The sequence below is a fragment of the Eleginops maclovinus genome, chromosome 4 (genome assembly GCF_036324505.1).
Source record: "Eleginops maclovinus isolate JMC-PN-2008 ecotype Puerto Natales chromosome 4, JC_Emac_rtc_rv5, whole genome shotgun sequence".
Taxonomy (NCBI): domain Eukaryota; kingdom Metazoa; phylum Chordata; class Actinopteri; order Perciformes; family Eleginopidae; genus Eleginops; species Eleginops maclovinus.
The window spans coordinates 15,529,048-15,546,605 of NC_086352.1; the positions used below are offsets into that span (position 1 = coordinate 15,529,048).

General features: G+C 40.2%; 1 protein-coding gene across 1 annotated transcript in view; it reads right to left on the reverse strand.

Annotated features, from left to right (window-relative positions):
* The window catches only part of LOC134863820 (heterogeneous nuclear ribonucleoprotein C-like), a 30,883-nt gene extending 16,775 nt beyond the window's left edge, over positions 1-14,108 (reverse strand). Inside the window, exons 1-2 of the mRNA XM_063882543.1 lie at positions 13,919-14,108; positions 9,054-9,129 (exon numbers count right to left, since the gene is read on the reverse strand). Coding sequence (XP_063738613.1) covers positions 9,054-9,129; positions 13,919-13,940 — 98 coding nt within the window. The 5' untranslated portion in view covers positions 13,941-14,108. The remainder of the gene's footprint in view (positions 1-9,053; positions 9,130-13,918) is intronic.
* Between the last annotated feature and the right edge of the window lie 3,450 nt (positions 14,109-17,558).

Genomic DNA, 17,558 nt, shown 5'->3' on the forward strand with positions numbered 1-17,558 from the left:
CTGTTATTGAGATTATACTGCACTAGTTTAAAAGTCCTTGTTTGAAATATAGATGTAATTTGCAACACCATATTTTGACCAGAAATGTGGCCACTGTTACCGTGAATCAGCATAACGTTAACGTTTAATTTGAAACAGAATTTTAATTTTCACATGATTCAGTTCACGAGTTGTTTCTATGGAATACTCGATTACAACGTTACTTTTAATACGTAAGTAACATGTCATGGTAAATGTGTTATTGACACTGGCTTTAAGAAATAATTAATATATTGAAACGGAACATTAAAAGATAATTCACTGTTTCTGGACGGACCATATTTGTCCAATTCCGGTAGTACTACCGGATGTTGGTTTTAGTCTCAGATAGCATGTAGCTAATATTGTATTCTATATATGAGTAGAGGGAGAAGGACGCGTGGAGTTACATACTAAACACACCGCCTCTACCTCTCACTCATTGATGCTGCAATAGTACTATTGCGTGTTTAATAACTGATAAACCTCAGAAGGATTGCATAATAGAATATCGTAGGTGAGAGCTTAAAGAGTCCGCTAACAAGAAGGCGACGGTGACGTCATAGGAGGACCCGCCCCCGACGACGTCAGCCAATAGAAGAGTCCGGAGAACCCCATGTGACAAGCGGCCAACAGGATCCAGCCCCCGCTACCAACCAATGAGAGCACGAGACCGGAGCACGTGTTATTTTGAAGTTGTTTATTTTATGACCGGAAAGGGATGGTTCTATAAAACATGTTTGTATTGTGACATCGATCACTCTTTTGTTCCGGACTGCCAGACAGTAACTACTGATGAGCTCCACTCATTCAGCGGCCTGTGGACGTGTGTACCGGGCTATTGAGCCACAGCTGTGAAACTTTTGTAAAACCTACTGCTACATCCTTTTATTAAATACTCCTTTTAAAACTTATATGAGGAGCTTCACTTCGTTTTCTTTTAAATCGACTCATGGGCTTCAAATAAAAGAACATTTCTTACAATAGTCATAGTTAATATTGCTGCTTTAAGGAATTATACCAAACAAGACACATTATCAGTGCAGAGGCTGTTAGCGGAGTTAGCAGAGCAGACAACTAGCAGCTAGCGCCCACTGACGGCGCTAACCTGTCAATCAAAGCGACCACACCCTTAATTATGCATAACTTTAAGCCTTAATATAATTAAAACGGGAGAGTTATATAGAAATTCACCCTACTCACAGTTGTCATGAATAGGGAAATGAGCTATAGAGACCAAAAGCAATGTTTGTACCATGCTGTAAACATGTTTATTTCTGCTGTAAAAATTGGCATTTTTGGTTGTTGTTACTGATAAGACCCGTTCAGAAAGCAATCATGGGTAACTTTGTTTTTAAAAGTATACATTTCTGCCCTTCCAGACCTCTACCTGATATACTGAATAACTAAAACACTTTCAGTATCAGAATGAGTGAGGAGGGGAGGGGTTTCTTTGAGCCTGGCAGCAATGTAAATTGCTCTGTTTTGGAGCCAGGCCACGCGGCCATTCGATGAACTGCAGTTTTTGGCAGTTCTCTATGTGTTTCACTGCTCAGCCCCGGAGGTTGTCCCTTGGTAACAACATGTCCTTCGCTTATCGACCAAGGTCATCCCATGACCTCGTCCCGGAATAAAACAAAATAATTCAACGTTGACTCTCAGGCTCATGTCAACAAGGACAACAAATTAGAGGCGTAATATATTATGGAAAGTACAATGTATTAGTGTTGATGTACACCCAAGTAACACATTGTATTGCCCCCTTACCCAATTTTGATTTCGTTTTCTGTTTGCTCTCTTGCATTGCTCTTTAAAGTTTGTGTCAGCTTCAATCTGGTGACCCGAGCAGCAAAAACAATACGCTCTACAGTTCCTAAGAGACATGAATGGGATCACTGACCACTAGACAGTAATAACAGCGCACTGCCATCTCCAAAAGTCACCAAATATTATAGGCCAGTTGATTTCATATTAGCTCCTAATTCTAAAAGTATGCGGTGTCCTTAGAAAGCTGTGGCTTTGGATGTGGTTCCTACATCCCTCAACTACATTTTTTGAAAGTGTTTTCCGAAAAACTAAAGGTGAAAGTCAAAAATGGACAATTGTTTATATGGCTTTATTTTTCACTGAACCCTGGAGAGGCAGGTTGTTCCCTTAAGCTGACTGAACGTCTAAATGCAAGACAGTATTGATCGTCCTTCCTCTGGCCTTTCACACAGCCTTGCTAAGGACACATTAAATGTGTTATAAGCCATTAAGGGCTCCAGGCCTCAAATCTCACCTGTCTAACTTAAAATATATTGACATATTCTGCTCTCACAAACTTTTTATTTTTCAACATACCCTGTAGGTATATAGTGATGGTGTGTGTGTGTGCGTACACAGTATACCCTCTCAGTACTGTGCTGAACACTGTGGAGCATGTAACAGTGTATGGTTGTGTTGGGAACACGCAGAGACTGTGTGTGTGTGTGTGTGTGTGTGTGTGTGTGTGTGTGTGTGTGTGTGTGTGTGTGTGTGTGTGTGTGTGTGTGTGTGTGTGTGTGTGTGTGTGTGTGTGTGTGTGTGTGTGTGTGTGTGTGTGTGTACAGGGAGCAGGCTCGTCCTCTCGCTGCCCCGGGGGCTCAGAGCCCATTTCCTGTTGTGCAGTGTGATAAGTTTCCCTGTCAGATCCTCCCAGCACCACTATATTTCTGATAAGCTCCACTGCTAGTTTTCCCGACCTCTGGCACTGAGATCAATTTGAGATTGATTCAGAATGCCCTGCTGGGCCGAGCTGGAAGATCAATTTGAGATGGATTGTTCACGCCAGGGGGCCAATGACACGCAGTGCAGTGCTCACTTGCTTTCCCTTCTTTGCTTTCTTCACCCCTCACTCTCCGCAACTGTTGTTATTTCTTTCTCTCTCTCAGCGTTTTTCTCTCTTATCCACTCCTTTCTCTTTCAGTTGTTTCAAACATAATGTTGTTGTACTATATTACACCCTGCATGTTTTTTTTACATTAACCCTTATTCATGCCTCGTTTTTTTCTCCATCTCCCACCTGCTTCTCTGCTCTTTTCCCCTCCCACTGTAGAATAGGCAGTAGGGATAGAGATGACTTCATTAGCAGAGGGACAAACCCCTGTAGAGGGATAAGCCTGCAGGACTGGAGAGATAACTCATCTAACTTGGTAATGGACATTTCCACAGAACACATGGATATGAACCATCATATACACACCAACCCACAAACACACACACTGAAATGTAAAAATATTTTCCTCAGTTATGCAGTCTTGGTCATCTTTCCATCGTGCCCTGAGCTATTGTCAGCACCACTGACTCATAACCTTTTTCCACAGAGCATCATGTCTACAGACTCCATATCGCTTCCTCCCTCCTTTCTTTATCCCTTCTCTCTCTATCCACCCGTGTCCTTTATTCATGATAGGACTTTGCCGTCTCAAAAGCTATGGCAGTGGCCCTGAAACCAGCACTGTCCTCTGTTCTCTGCACAGTGACCTTTTCTCCAGCAGTACATCCACCTCTGACTGCACTGACCTTTACCCAGAGTAACCCTCTCACAGGAATGGACGGCAGACAACACATTGTCTGTGCATCCACCCAGAGAGACGACCAACAAAGACTAGAGGGAGAAGCCAGACAGAAAAATTCAAATGGCAGTGACACCGCCGATAAGTGGAAGGGAAAGGTACAGAGGGCTTTAATGAATAGTTACTGGATTGTTGTTTTTCTGCAAAAGCTTGTCTTAGCTATACACTTTCTTGCAAATGGTCGTCACCCACTTACTCACTCAGGAATGGTGTGTGAGGATGCTGGGTTTGGTATGCTTCAAGCGAAATACTGCAAATGGTCATCCTAACACATTTAAAGGCAAGTGTTTATAGCTGTTCCAAATGGCTACACTAGAAGGCACGGTGGGATGCAAGTAATTATATGAGTGATAATGGCTCACACTGATGAAAAGACTCTCCTAAAAGGCTTTGTTTTACACACAAAAAGAGGCAAAAGGGGTTGTGAGAATGAAAAAATAGAACTTCGAGATTAGTTTAAATCCTCCCTACTTTCCCACTTTCACACATCTGGTTAGAAGTTGTATAAGTGGGTGCACTGAAGGGATTGCCGGTTTCAGAAATGTATTAAAAAAGGTGTGTATGCGGTTCATTTAAGGATTTTACAACACATGTTATTCCTGTATTGAGCTGGGATTAAGCCAGGGACTTAAACATGTGTCAAGCAAGAGCTGTCATGCTTGTTTGCGTTCATAAGAAGACCTTATTGATGCATAGTTTCTGACAGGGCCAAACAACATTGCTTCTCCCAATAAAAACACTGAAAACCGGCCTAGAACTCTCGCTGCACTTCATTTAACTTAATTTCACAGATGTGCAGACACAAGCAGAATGGTCTTCCTATTTGTGAGGGAAAACTAAATGATGGGAAATTCATCACTGTAAACTGGAGTGTTCTTCAATATAAAACAAATTATGCTGCAGTAGGCGATTGTTTATCTATATGTGCTTTTCCTTGTTTTCCCAATTACTTGATGTTTTGAATATCATTTATATCAAAAACAAATATCAAGTAAATGCTGCAATGATTTCTAGCCAAGTCAGCAAACACAGGACAGGGGAAATTGCTAAGGGTGGGGGTAGATTGAACACTATTTCAGATCTATTTTACAATGTTTTTACAAGCAAATACATGCTTTTTGTTCCCTTTAGCAGTATGTTAGTTGCATGGCATTAGCATTATGTTAGTTGCGTGTCTATTGCCCTAATTTCCTTTTCCTAAACAATGTTTATAACTCATGTTTTAACAAAAACGATCAAAATGTTACAGATTCAGCAGTGGTTGGGTGACATAACAGCTGGCAGTCACCTGTGTCATAGTGATGTCACAGAAATATGTCCAGCACAAAAAGGGTGTCATAAAAATGGTTGAAGTTTACCACCGCTTTCTTGACTGCAGATTGCCTTTTTTGCCCTTTGCTTTTTCACTTGTGGTGTTTTTTTTAGTTTTTTTTTTACAGATGTCAGCCAGCAGAGCCTCGGGCTAGATACACACATAAACTCTGACAAAATCAGTGTTGCATAGGACCAAATGAGATGGAGTACAACGACTAAAATGAAACTCAGTAAAAAATGCTTTTTAGATAATTCCATAATACTGCTATAACTGCCTCTAAGTAACTAACTGTATTAACCTACCTTCACTCATGAAGTTAGAACTTAGTAGAGCACACACCAAAGTCTGATAAGAACCAAACACTCATACAGCAATTGGTTATCATAAACCAATACAAAATTATGACCCAAATCACCACAATGACACCCCGGCTGTAACAAACGAGAATTATATTTTTAGTTGCCCTAGCCCACTTATATCATAATTTCCTGTCACCCTCTAACCCATCTTTGTAATATCTGACATCACATAACTCTTTCGGTTGCCCCACGCTGTGTAGCAGAACAGATAGGACATCATCATCACTGCTCCTGCCAGCTGCAGACTCTGAACCCTAATGCTGCCACCTCCGCTGCCCCCTTCATGACAGATGGGCCTGCTACATTGTTTCCATCATAACTCAAACTCCTCTATGACCAGCCCTTCTGATAATTAAAATAGATGAGAGAATATTAAATGAGTGAGGGCTTTGAGAAAGCAGACAAATTTACCAGAGACCAGATGTTCAGTACGCTCTGCCACTCGTGAAGGCCAGTCCCCTCTTCACTGAGATGGAAAATGGAGCAGATGAGGAAATGAGCGCTGTTGTGCCCTTAGGACAGGATACTGTACATTTCTAAAGAAAGCTGTGACCAAAGAGTCACAAACAAAGGAACAGAGCTAGAGAAACATCAGGATCTTTAATGGGATACTGCTGTTTCTTTTAACTGCTTTACCACAGCAGACCTTTGACCTGGTTAACCAAAACGGAGTTAAATAATTGCACATAAACACACAGACAGACACCTCTAAGGCCCTTCCTCTGGCACCTGAGCCTCCTTATACAGGCCACACAGCAGAGTGAGTTTTTGTAATAATGCACTGGAGCACACATGCAGCAGCAGCAGCATCATCATCTGGGTTGTGAAACATTCGCCATTCTCTCAACTCTATTCCTTCTTAAACAGCTGGGACTCCAGCTAGAGGCGTCCTGCTGTGAAAGACAGAAAGCATGGACGATTAATGATGATAACCCTTATAATATCAGGGTTGCTCTGGAGCAAATGCCTGAGGGGGAGGACCAAGCTGCAACATCCGGGTCTGAAAAGTGAAGCCAATGCAAAGTGCCTTTAACATGCATTCGTTGGAATGGCCAGCCAGAAAGAACTCTACTGGATGCAAAAGCAAGTCTGATTGTTTAAAACTTAATGAGAAACATGACCTTACTTCTTAATGAAGATGTTCAAAATCCTTGTTTGAAGGTTTCTTAAATAAGGAATGATGTTCGTTTAGTAAATTATGGGCTAATTTAGAGTAAAAGTGACGATAAAGCAGTATACTCTTCCTTGTGATTGACAGGTCGTTACCACTGTTTTGCTCATGTGTTTTGTTACAGAACTTCGACCACAGTGTGCTTTTAGGTTATACAATTTTGCAACAATTGGTCGCCTTAACATGTTTTGTGCAGCACTCCAAGTGAACTCAGCTCCAATCTTTTGTTATTAGTCCCAAGATGGCTCCTGCCAAAATGTCAAACTTAAGGCTTCATAATGGTAGTCCACAAACCAATGTGTGGCATCACAGTGTTGGTTATTTTCGAGCTAAATAGTCAACATCTCCAACAATATTACAATCCTTCAGCACCATTCAACCCATATGGTGTTTCATGAGCAGATTATATTGCTTCAGTCTTTTATTCATAAATTGGAAAGCTTGTTCCTAAAGTAATCCAGGCCATAGGCAGTTGTGTTTGATGGCCAACTCAGTGAGAACAGTGGGAGGGGACCGGGCACACGGATGCCAGCAGCACAGAGCAGGATTATTGGAGTCTGGACACAAAGAGTTTTGGTGGTTGTGTTGCCATGATTTAGATGTGTGGCTATAGCAGTATTATTCACTGTGAAATGATTATGTAGATTAGCTTGTTTGGTAATTTATTTATCTCTTCCCTTAGCTCAAAATCTATGCAGTGCTGTTCAAAGTGAAGGATTAACACTTTTTGACACTGCCTACCAATACAAACGAAAGCAAAAGCATATGAATCACTCTTTATGTTTGCAGTTTCACAACTTGAGCATATTAATGGTTTTAGCCATGCTAGCAGCGTAGGATGGCAAAGTCAAACTGTCGGCCGCTTTGGTCTGGACACAATTTAATTCATTGCAAATCATTTTGTACACACATTAATGGTGCCCAGGTGATAAATCCAACTTGCTTTTTTTTTGTGAACCCTCTGATATTTCATCTATTGCTATATCGAAGTAAAAATGTGTTTGCATGCATGTATTATGTGAGACTAAGTTCTTGGTCAGGGTCTACATTATACCGGTTAACATCAGCATGTAAGCAGTTTCATCATGAGTATGATTGCATTAGCATTTAGCTAAACGAACCAGGGTGTAATATACAGCTTCACAGGGCTGCTAACATGGCCACACATTCTCAGTCTTATTCTGTGCGATCAGACTGGACGGGTACTGACGTTAAGTCAATTGGATGTGTCCATAGACCTAAAACGACCACAGAGTTGAATGTAGGTCCACGTAATCTCAGGCTATATCAGGCTGCTAGCTCAGGTGTGCCCCATTTGCGGTTAGTCATTGCGTGTGTTTGTTGTATGACTAACCTCATTAATGCATGGCCGCACGCTGAATAATTACATGGTGGAATGGGCAAATAACGTTTGGGGGTTTAAGGTCTACAGAAATGGTCAGAGGGAGCACAGGCAGAGAGCTGGATTAACTGTGCTGAAGGACGCGCTGGGGACATAATATATAATGCCTGGGACATGGAGCTTCCAGGAATGAATAAATATCAGTATTTACAGAGGAGCTGGACACAGTGTGTCCCACTTATGCAGAATAATAAAGCGATTTGCTGATTTGGCTCAGAGAGAACAAGCTGGCATCAATATTATCACATCTGTTAATATTCAATTCCTATTTTTGTTTGTACTGCTAACCTATTTTGTATTCTGGTGCCCCTAGGGTGGATGTCAGGCAAAGTATTTCAATATTATTTACTATGCTTAGCCGAGTTGCTTTAATGATAGTATCTCTCCTCTTCCCATCTACATTGTCAGCAAATTGGCTTTTCTGTCTCTTTTGGTACAGCTATTCCAAGCAATTTTATTAATTTTATTTTTACACCGGTGGAAGCAGAACCAAAAAAAAAACATGTTTTTCAGGAACCAAATTAATATTTGCAATGTTGCCATCTTCCTTCTGTTTTCAGATTAGGTAATGTTTTCTAAGAACCTTACTGATCGTTTCCTGGTTTCCTGCTGTATGGAGGACCTTATGTGGGCTTTCAGAAGAAATGTAGAAAAAAATGCAAACCTGAATACTCTCTGTAGTTTATGCTCATTAGGAAACCTCAAGCACACAGATCTGCAGCCAGAGAAGGAAATGCGGTTCAAGGAGAGAGTTGGAGGTAAGAGTAATGAAGGCATAATTGAATTTATACAAGCCCACACACTGTCGCCTCTCCCACTGCCCTCCTTTCCCTTCACCAGCTATCTAAGCACACAGTTAATGTTAGTGTAGCTCCCCGGCGCCGTATCGAACTGCCAGCAATAAACAGTAATCAGCTCCAGTCATATGTGTGCACTACATCAACAGAGAGATTAAAACATTGACGGATGGAGACAGCACCTCTGGCTGAAATCAATAGATGCTTACATACACAGCTGGAATGAAGCTAATAACGAATAATGCTACATTGATTGCCATGCTGAGGTGCAGTCCTTGAGTTACAGATAAAGGGCTGCAGCAAATAATAGAGTGCATGATTATCTCAGAGTGTGTGGTGGCAGGGGTTGGTGTCTTTGTGTGTGTTTGTGTGTGAGGGGGCGGGGTCATACTCACCCATAAGTGGTGTTGCTGGCTCTCTTACTCGCTGCCCTGGAGCGGCTGGACTTCAACTCTCCACTCATGCTTATGTCTGTATGGAAGAGAAACCAATTAAGTTCGTACTGATACAGCAAAGAGAGTATCAAAACACAATGCAGCAGGGGTGCAACACATACAGTAGAATATTTAGATGACTAACTAACCTGCAAACCCCTTCACATTGTCTGCTCATGTTTATCCAACACCTGAGTTAGATTTCTATTTGAGCAAAATGAACCTAAACGGTTGTGTTTGCTGTCAGCATTTGACATTATAATGACTAAAGGGCCGGCTAAGAACGACAGTGGCTGTTTTTCACATAAATCTATCATCCATCACTCATTGTTAATAGCTTCTGTCACTCCGAGACAGCTGTTCACCTCACTTTTTGTCCCCCATATGCACGCCTCAGCAGAACCCTGGTGTCAGAACCTTGCCTAAAAACGCCAAACCTCATATCTCTTTGTCTGCGTAGGTCTCTCCTGCGAAAAGCTCTGTCCAAATGTGTCAATTCACTTACAGTGTATAAATGTATGTATAGCTTAACAAAAACCATAACATTACATAATACAATGACCAACAATACAATTAAAATATACCAAAACCTCAAACATTGCACAGTAAACGAGGGTAGGAAAATGACTGAAATATCTTTTAAAGACTATTAAAGTTAAAGTATGTTAATATAAAAAGAAAGGTTTTTATATTTAGTTAAAAGGGTATTTACAGACGCCTTCAGCTGTTCCAGAGGCGAGGATCACAGGCACTGAGCTCTGCCTCCCCGTATGTCTTTGTTTTTACCATGGGATTAATTAGAAGGCCAGTGTCACTGACCACAAGCCATGTTGATTACGGGATATGCCAACAGCTCACTGCTCATGGTGGTCGTGCCTCAATACTAATTTTCCAAAGGTGAGCGGAAAAGTGAAAAAAAAGTAAAAAGAGGCGAGGCGAGGAGGCCGGTCCGACATGGACAGATGGGTGGTGAGTGGACTGTGACTGGGCCAGCTGCACATACACTCACACAGCGTGACAGTCAAATGGCTGGAAGCTACAATTAATTAAGTATGGGTTTGAATGTGTGAAAAGAAATTTAGACACGTGTATGCGCCTTTACCGCTCACAGCAGAGATAATTTCCTGACAGTTTCAGTCAAACAGTGACCTACTGGATGGCTTCTCTGCAGCCAACTCTGCTTGGGAGGAACTGGCCCCTGCTTCTCACATTTTAACTAATCAATGCTTGAGCTGTGCAAGCATGCACACGTTGAGTCTATGACGCACACCAAGAACACTACTACTCTGTTGTTCATCTGAGGAATATAAAGAAATGCAATTATAAGAAATTATGTATATGCCTGAAAACACATTGAAATGTCGATATGTGGGGCAATAATACTGGCATATCAAAAGAAGTAAAAATTGCATTTTAACCATTTCAGAAAGTTGCAATGAAGACCATAAAATGCCTCAATTTACAAATATCACTGATAACTAGTTTCAAATCTGGCCAAATGCACTAGATAAGCCAAGCTTGTTATGTGCCTCTGTAATGTTTCATGTAACAGTATCTACACCCTCTTCCACTAATATGATAAAACTTGTCCCCTCAAGGAAAATAATGTATTACAGAAACATAACTTTAAAAACACACTGGACAGGTCCTCATTTCCACAGTTTGGGGCTGAAGTTATTGTATGGCAGAAGGAAACCAAACTGAGTTTTATAATTTGTTGCCGAGAACATGAGGACTGTATGATTGACTGCACGAAGAAGCCATTACACAGGAAGAAGGGAGGAAGCTGCTGAGCACAGTGGTCTCGCTCTGCGGGAGCAAAACCTCAGGAGGTAATCAGGCTGGTATTTGGTAAACAAAATCATGTGTGCCACAATTAGCTTCTCCAGCAGAGACTCACACAGCACCGACACACTCACCTGAACAACAGACATAGGCCTATAATATGCTTAAAATTACAGCCTTTACTTTGAAAATGATTTGCTGTCCATATTTTGCACAAATTAAATGTTTAAATTTAAATAACATTTTTTTTAAAATTACTACTGATTTATGTATTAAATGTTTCCATTCTGCTACTAAATAGTGAAGTTTAGGTTGTTCGAGGAAAATGTTAAAGATATCTGATATTTCGTTTCTCATATGTGCCTTTTCCTTATTAGAATTCTTGTTAGGTATAAATTGGGGGGGAGGAAAACATCTGACATTTACAAAATGTAAAATCAAACAAAACAGATTTTGTTAAAATGGCATTGTACAAATGATACATGCCGTAGAATTAAGAAAACAAATTCCGGATTTGGGGAAGATTGTTTTTGGTTTAAAGACACTTTTTAATACATTGCATTTAAAAAAATGCCTTTACGGTTAAAATAACGTTGCATGGAAAGCTTTTATTTTCACTAAAGGTCAACTGAATCCGGAACAAGCCCTGGAGAGTCCTGAACAGCATCATACAGAAATCAAACAGGTATGGTATGGTAGTCGGCATGCTTATAAAATAGGAGCAAAGGGCACCAGAGGACACATCAAGGTCACACATGAACAGCCACAATGAAAGCTTCAGCTTCCGCTTCAACGGATGTGAGGCTCAGTGCCAGACTGTCACTTCATACAGAGTCAGTGTGAGACCACACTACCTGGAAACAAAATGAAAAAAGTTTTTTTTTTATTCTAAATTGTTCTGAATTTCCAAAGGAGGCAGAGGGCTGGACAACCTCTGAAGACCACAGTCAGTCAGCATTCGCCCTGCTGCTGAAGAGTCCTTGAACTATTTAAATTACAACTTATATTTAATCATACTGCAACAGTAAATCTGAAGAACAAACATTTATACAAATAGTTTGCTCAAACACTTTTATTGGGGTAATTATTGCACAAACTGCCTCATGTGGTTTTGCAAACATGTGCACACACACACACACACACACACACACACACACACACACACACACACACACACACACACACTATACATTTGTCAAAATGTCCCTCCTTATGCCATTAAGAAAAAAAACATACATTTCACCTGAAACCTGTACGTACACACACACAAGGAAAATGGTGATTCTCATGTGAAGATATCATTAACTACTGCATGTTATTTTAATCTGTACACTTTGAAGTCACTGATGTGTGATCAGACAAAACCATCGCTCAATTTTCTATCTTCTCTCATCAGTGTCATCCTTCCAATTTTACAATTTTTCATGCAATGGGTTGAACCACATCCTTAATCTTCAAAATATTTTTTCCGTTAATCTCTTAATCACACAACTGATTTCAGGACAAAACACAAACGCATGAGTGCGGATGACTGACACATTTATTTTCAGAGGCGTCTCAATCTCGGTAAAAATATCAAACATTCCATCATAAATACACAAAAAACCAAAGCCATTTATATATAGGGCAACCGGGTTTGCAGAAATACATTTCACTGGCTTTGGCATATATAAGAAACTATTGCATACCGAGGTGAAAAATTAAGTCGCTTGTTTGTTTCCTGTTTTGCATTTTAAAAATGAACATTTTCTTTTATTTCTGCCAATTCTATCACTATAACTGGTTATAATATTGCTTGATCTGTTGAATATATCTTAGCTCAGAACACAGTTGTCAAGGTAAAACACTATTTGCAATAACTCAACAAAAAGTGAAATGAGGACAACATATATATTTATATTGCATTCAATTAATAGATAATCTCTTTGCATCCTGCAGTACATTTTGCTGATATTTGAAAAACATGATTTTGAATTTCAATAGGCAGACAGCTTTTTAACCCTCACTTAACACAAAGTTTTATTATCAGTCCAAAGACTTGCACTATAAGAGAGGTTAGTTTGTTGTATAAGGATGTAAAAGCCAAGCGTGCATGCTTGTTGAAAAGCTCCACAGTCCGTCATCGTCTCTATTTCCTGCACTGCAAATGACCTCAGGTCAGACTTAGAGCCAAGACTGGCGGCCATGAGGCTTTAGTTACTGCTCTCGGGGTTAAATGCAGAGTAATCACAACACTTTCAATATAAGACCCGCAGATAAATATGCCAAAGCAGAAGGAAAACATAGTGTAGTGTGAGAGAACGTTTATTTACACCCCACAACAGCAAAAAAGGAAGTGAATGAAAGCTCCTGCAATATGTGATCAGAGACCCTGAAAATACAGTTTTTCACATCACAGCAAAAAACAATGACTGCCTATGAGGTGCACTTTCATGGATGAGTCTTTAAGCCTGTATTGGACTTACAGTTTCTAAAGACTTAACTTCTTTGACGGACCAGTGATGTTTCTGAACCAGTGAGGAAGTTTTTAGCAAATAAAGCAGCTCAGATAATGAATTGTTGTCAAATAAACGCTGAATAAAAAGCATGCTTAAAAGTCCACCACTTAACATAATTAAGACTTCTGGCATTTTGTTTCACCAGCCTTATGCCCTATAAGTGCTGACCTTGCCCATGTGAGGTTGATTGATCATATGTACCTGCACAGTTTTGGTCAAATTGTCTAAAATATCTCTTATTGCATCACACTGTTTACATCTCAATATCCCACACATTCCACAAAACCACCTTCTGATTGGATCAATGTGTAGATACAAGCCAGTGAAGAGAGCTCAGAGGCAAAAGTAAAAAAAAGGAACCTGGGATTCAGATTAGCAAACATCAGCTGATTTTATAAACAGACGGAAATGAAGATGGGAGGGGGGGACAAAGAATGAGAGGCAGAGAGGAATAATATTGCCTTGCAGAAACACAGTGCTGCATGCAAACATCCACCAACACTCGCATAAATACAGAAATAGGGATAACCCCCGTATACTCACATCTTGGGCTGAACAGGGTCATATCAGGGACACAAAACAACCAGGAAACAGAGAAGAGAGGCTTTCTTTGCTTCTCTCTTGCAACTCTCCCTTGTTACGTCCTCACTCTTGCTGTGTGTCTGTGTGTTCTAGATGCCGTTTGGCTAACTGCTGTGATACTACTGAGTCAGTGACAAACCAGCTAAAGAAGAACCAATGGAATGTACCAAATGGTTTCCTACGGCAGGGGTGGACAGGGGCGCACTGGGCTGAGCCATTAGTAGGACAAGTGGCAGGAGGATTGGGTGAGTGTGCAGCTGGTTTCCCCTCAGCAACAGGAGCTTGGCTGGAGCTCAGGGCTTACAGATTCCAGCCAGGCAGGAGGCAAGAGGAAGCTGCCTGTGTGTGTGCGTGATTGTGTGTGTGTGTGTGTGTGTGTGTGTGTGTGTGTGTGTGTGTGTGTGTGTGTGTGTGTGTGTGTGTGTGTGTGTGTGTGTGTGTGTGTGTGTGTGTGTGTGTGTGTGTGTGTCTTAATACACATGACTCTTTTCAGACTATACACTCATTAATTGAACAAAATGAGGTGAAATGGAGCAAAAAAATTGATCTACAGTGTTTTTAGAGGATCATTTGTATTTAGATTTTTGGAAAAAAAAGGCATATACACTGAGGACATACACACACATCCTATATGATTGTGTAAAACAGGAGACAACAACACAATCGTTGTCAGACTGCAGGAAATTTGCTGATAAGCAATTATAAGTTAAAAATGCTCAGACAAACTTAATCTCCAAGCTAAACCTCAACCATGAGCTACATGTTAACAAATGCATGCTTTTAATACATCTACAAGGTTATTTCCATCACTGATAGTGTGATAATATGAATACCACACCTGAAAACACAGCCAGTTGAATCACTTTAAACATATTGCAAAGTGTGCATGCTGTCTAATCATTGTTCTCCTTTTTTAGAGAATACACCTGATGGTATTTAATCCTTCAAGGCTCCTGAGGAAAGGCTTTCATGTGGGTTTAATTGGCTTCTTTAACAACCAACACAGAGTAAGATTGGCCGTAAGCCAAACTTTAATCTTGGTCAACTCTAAAATGATTATTGCCTCTTTCACACTACACTTAACCCAGGCGCAATTGCATTATTAAACTATTAACCCTTGGATAACTGTGCTCTCAGTTCTTGTGACAAGGAGCTAAATCAGCCCATGGGCCATTGATCGATGGGTTGCAATCAGGTTGCAATAGCACTGTGTCAGAAAATATAAGATGTGAAGGGTACTGTTTCTGTTGAATATACATTTAAAAGATGTACGGTATGTTGAGGGGTCCTAAGTTAGATCAGCAATTGTTTTTAAATATGCTTTTATATGTGCTAACATATCAGTCAATACCAACACACACACACACACACACACACACACACACACACACACACACACACACACACACACACACACACACACACACACACACACACACACACACACACACACACACACACACACAAAATAGTTGAACCCAGATTAACACAAAGCCATACTTGCATAATGAAAACACGACATGTTTGCAAAAAGAGATCATTTCAAAGACCCAGGTTGTAAGGTTGTACATGTTTTGGTGGTGATATTGATACGATATGTAATGCCAGGAACAAGAACATGAACACAACATTTCAACTTTTTTTATATTGAGATGTGACTGAATGAGGAGAACATTGCAATCTTCCAGTTTGTTTACAATTGGTACAGCACCTCAGACAAAAACAGCTTCATGATGAGAAATGAAAACAAAATGGAGTAGCTGAAAAGCCATCAATTTCACAAAATGTGTTAACGTTAATCTCTTATATTCAATAGCCAACTGTAGGCCTACTTATACCACGTTCTTGTTTAGGCTTAAAACCTATAATGTGGTCCAGACAATCCGAAGTTGTTGTATGTTTTTAAGTGTGTTCTTAAAACTATGAAATGTAGTTTTTGAAAGCCTAATGCGGGAAGGAGAAAAAAAGACACATGAAGTGTGTTCCAGAAGGAGGTAGTCGCGTGTTGTTTGTTTTGCACCTGGCTGATAAGGGATTGTCAATATTTCATTTCATATTGTGATTAATATCGCATGACATTATCTTTTTCTGCATCATATTTGTGTAAACTATCAAGGATACTTGCTTAATATGCCAAGTACGGCTTACATTCAGTCACGTAAACAAAAAATTAGCACTCGTGGTTTTGCTACATGTGTAAACATTGCACATGCTGTGTAGGCCTTCAATGGATGTGAGTATTGCAGACACAGTTTCCTATACTATGGGGTTGACAGATGGTTGGAGCTGTTTGATCGTTTGTGACCAACATGCATCATTCACTTTTTGATTTATTGATTTTCATTTTTGTGTTACTAAATGGTATTTTATTTGCTCTTTTTCTTACCCCTTAGTGTGTTCACGCCATGTTTGGAGCTGGGGAAAAAAACGGGAAAAAAAAAAAGTCCAGCAGTGGCTCAGTCAGTAGGGGCTTTGACTGGGAATCGTAGGGTTGCTGGTTCAAGTCCCCAAACAGACTTGAAATATGGAAAGTGAACTGCTACTTGGAGAGGTCCCAGTTCACCTCCTGGGCCCTGCTGTGGTGCCCTTGAGCAAGGCACCGGACATCTCCTTGCTCCCCGGGCGCTGCACGGTAGCTGCCCACTGCTCCTAGTACTAGGATGGGTTAAATGCAGAGGACCAATTTCACTGTGTGTGCTCTGCTGTGTGCATGTATGTGACAATAAAGAGGGTTTCATCCTCTGATTCTTCTTCTTCTGGAAAAAAGACCATCATTACAATCAGGTACATTTTATGCAACTTGTACTTCTAAACATTGTATTCACTCCACCTCATTTATGTTAAAGCTTGAGTTAAAAATAACTTTGCAGATTCAAATTATGAATACTAAAAGTATATCATCTTATATAGACTGATACATTTTTATCAATCAATCAAAGTTTATTTTTAAAGCCCAATATCACACATTTTACCTTTTTGTTTCAAGGGGCTTTACAGTCTCTACACAATACGACACCTTCTGTCCTTCGACCCAGAGAAACTCCCAAAGAAACCCCACAGGTAATGGGGCAAAAAATCTGGGGAAGTTGTGTTAGTAGCATACATATTAGGGACATTTGAATATTCAAGTATACAGAGCCTCAAGTGGCCAGCTGCACCATTAGTGATGCCTGCACATTATTGCATTGCCTATTGTATATAATATTCTGAAATAAGCCAATCTGCCTAAATTTGGTAGATTCAATATTTGTTGTGCCAACCGCTTTGAGTATTTCTAGACTGTATTATTTTGTATACAGTAGTAAAAGATCAAAGTAGTTCAGACTGAAATTCTCAACAAGAACATTTATTTATTCATGTATGTAAGATCAAATATTTTTGGGCCACACTGCGTCACATGTACTACAGTTATGTGATTATTTTGCTAAAATAACAGCAGAGCCCAGCACTGCTCCTGGCAGCTTGTTAAGCACACAGGAAATCAGGAACATGTACAGACAGTTCTCTATATACACACAAGAACACAACACACCACAAACATAAATAAACTTAATATTTGTGCGATTCCAGACAGTGCAAGTATGGTTTCTACACTTACTTT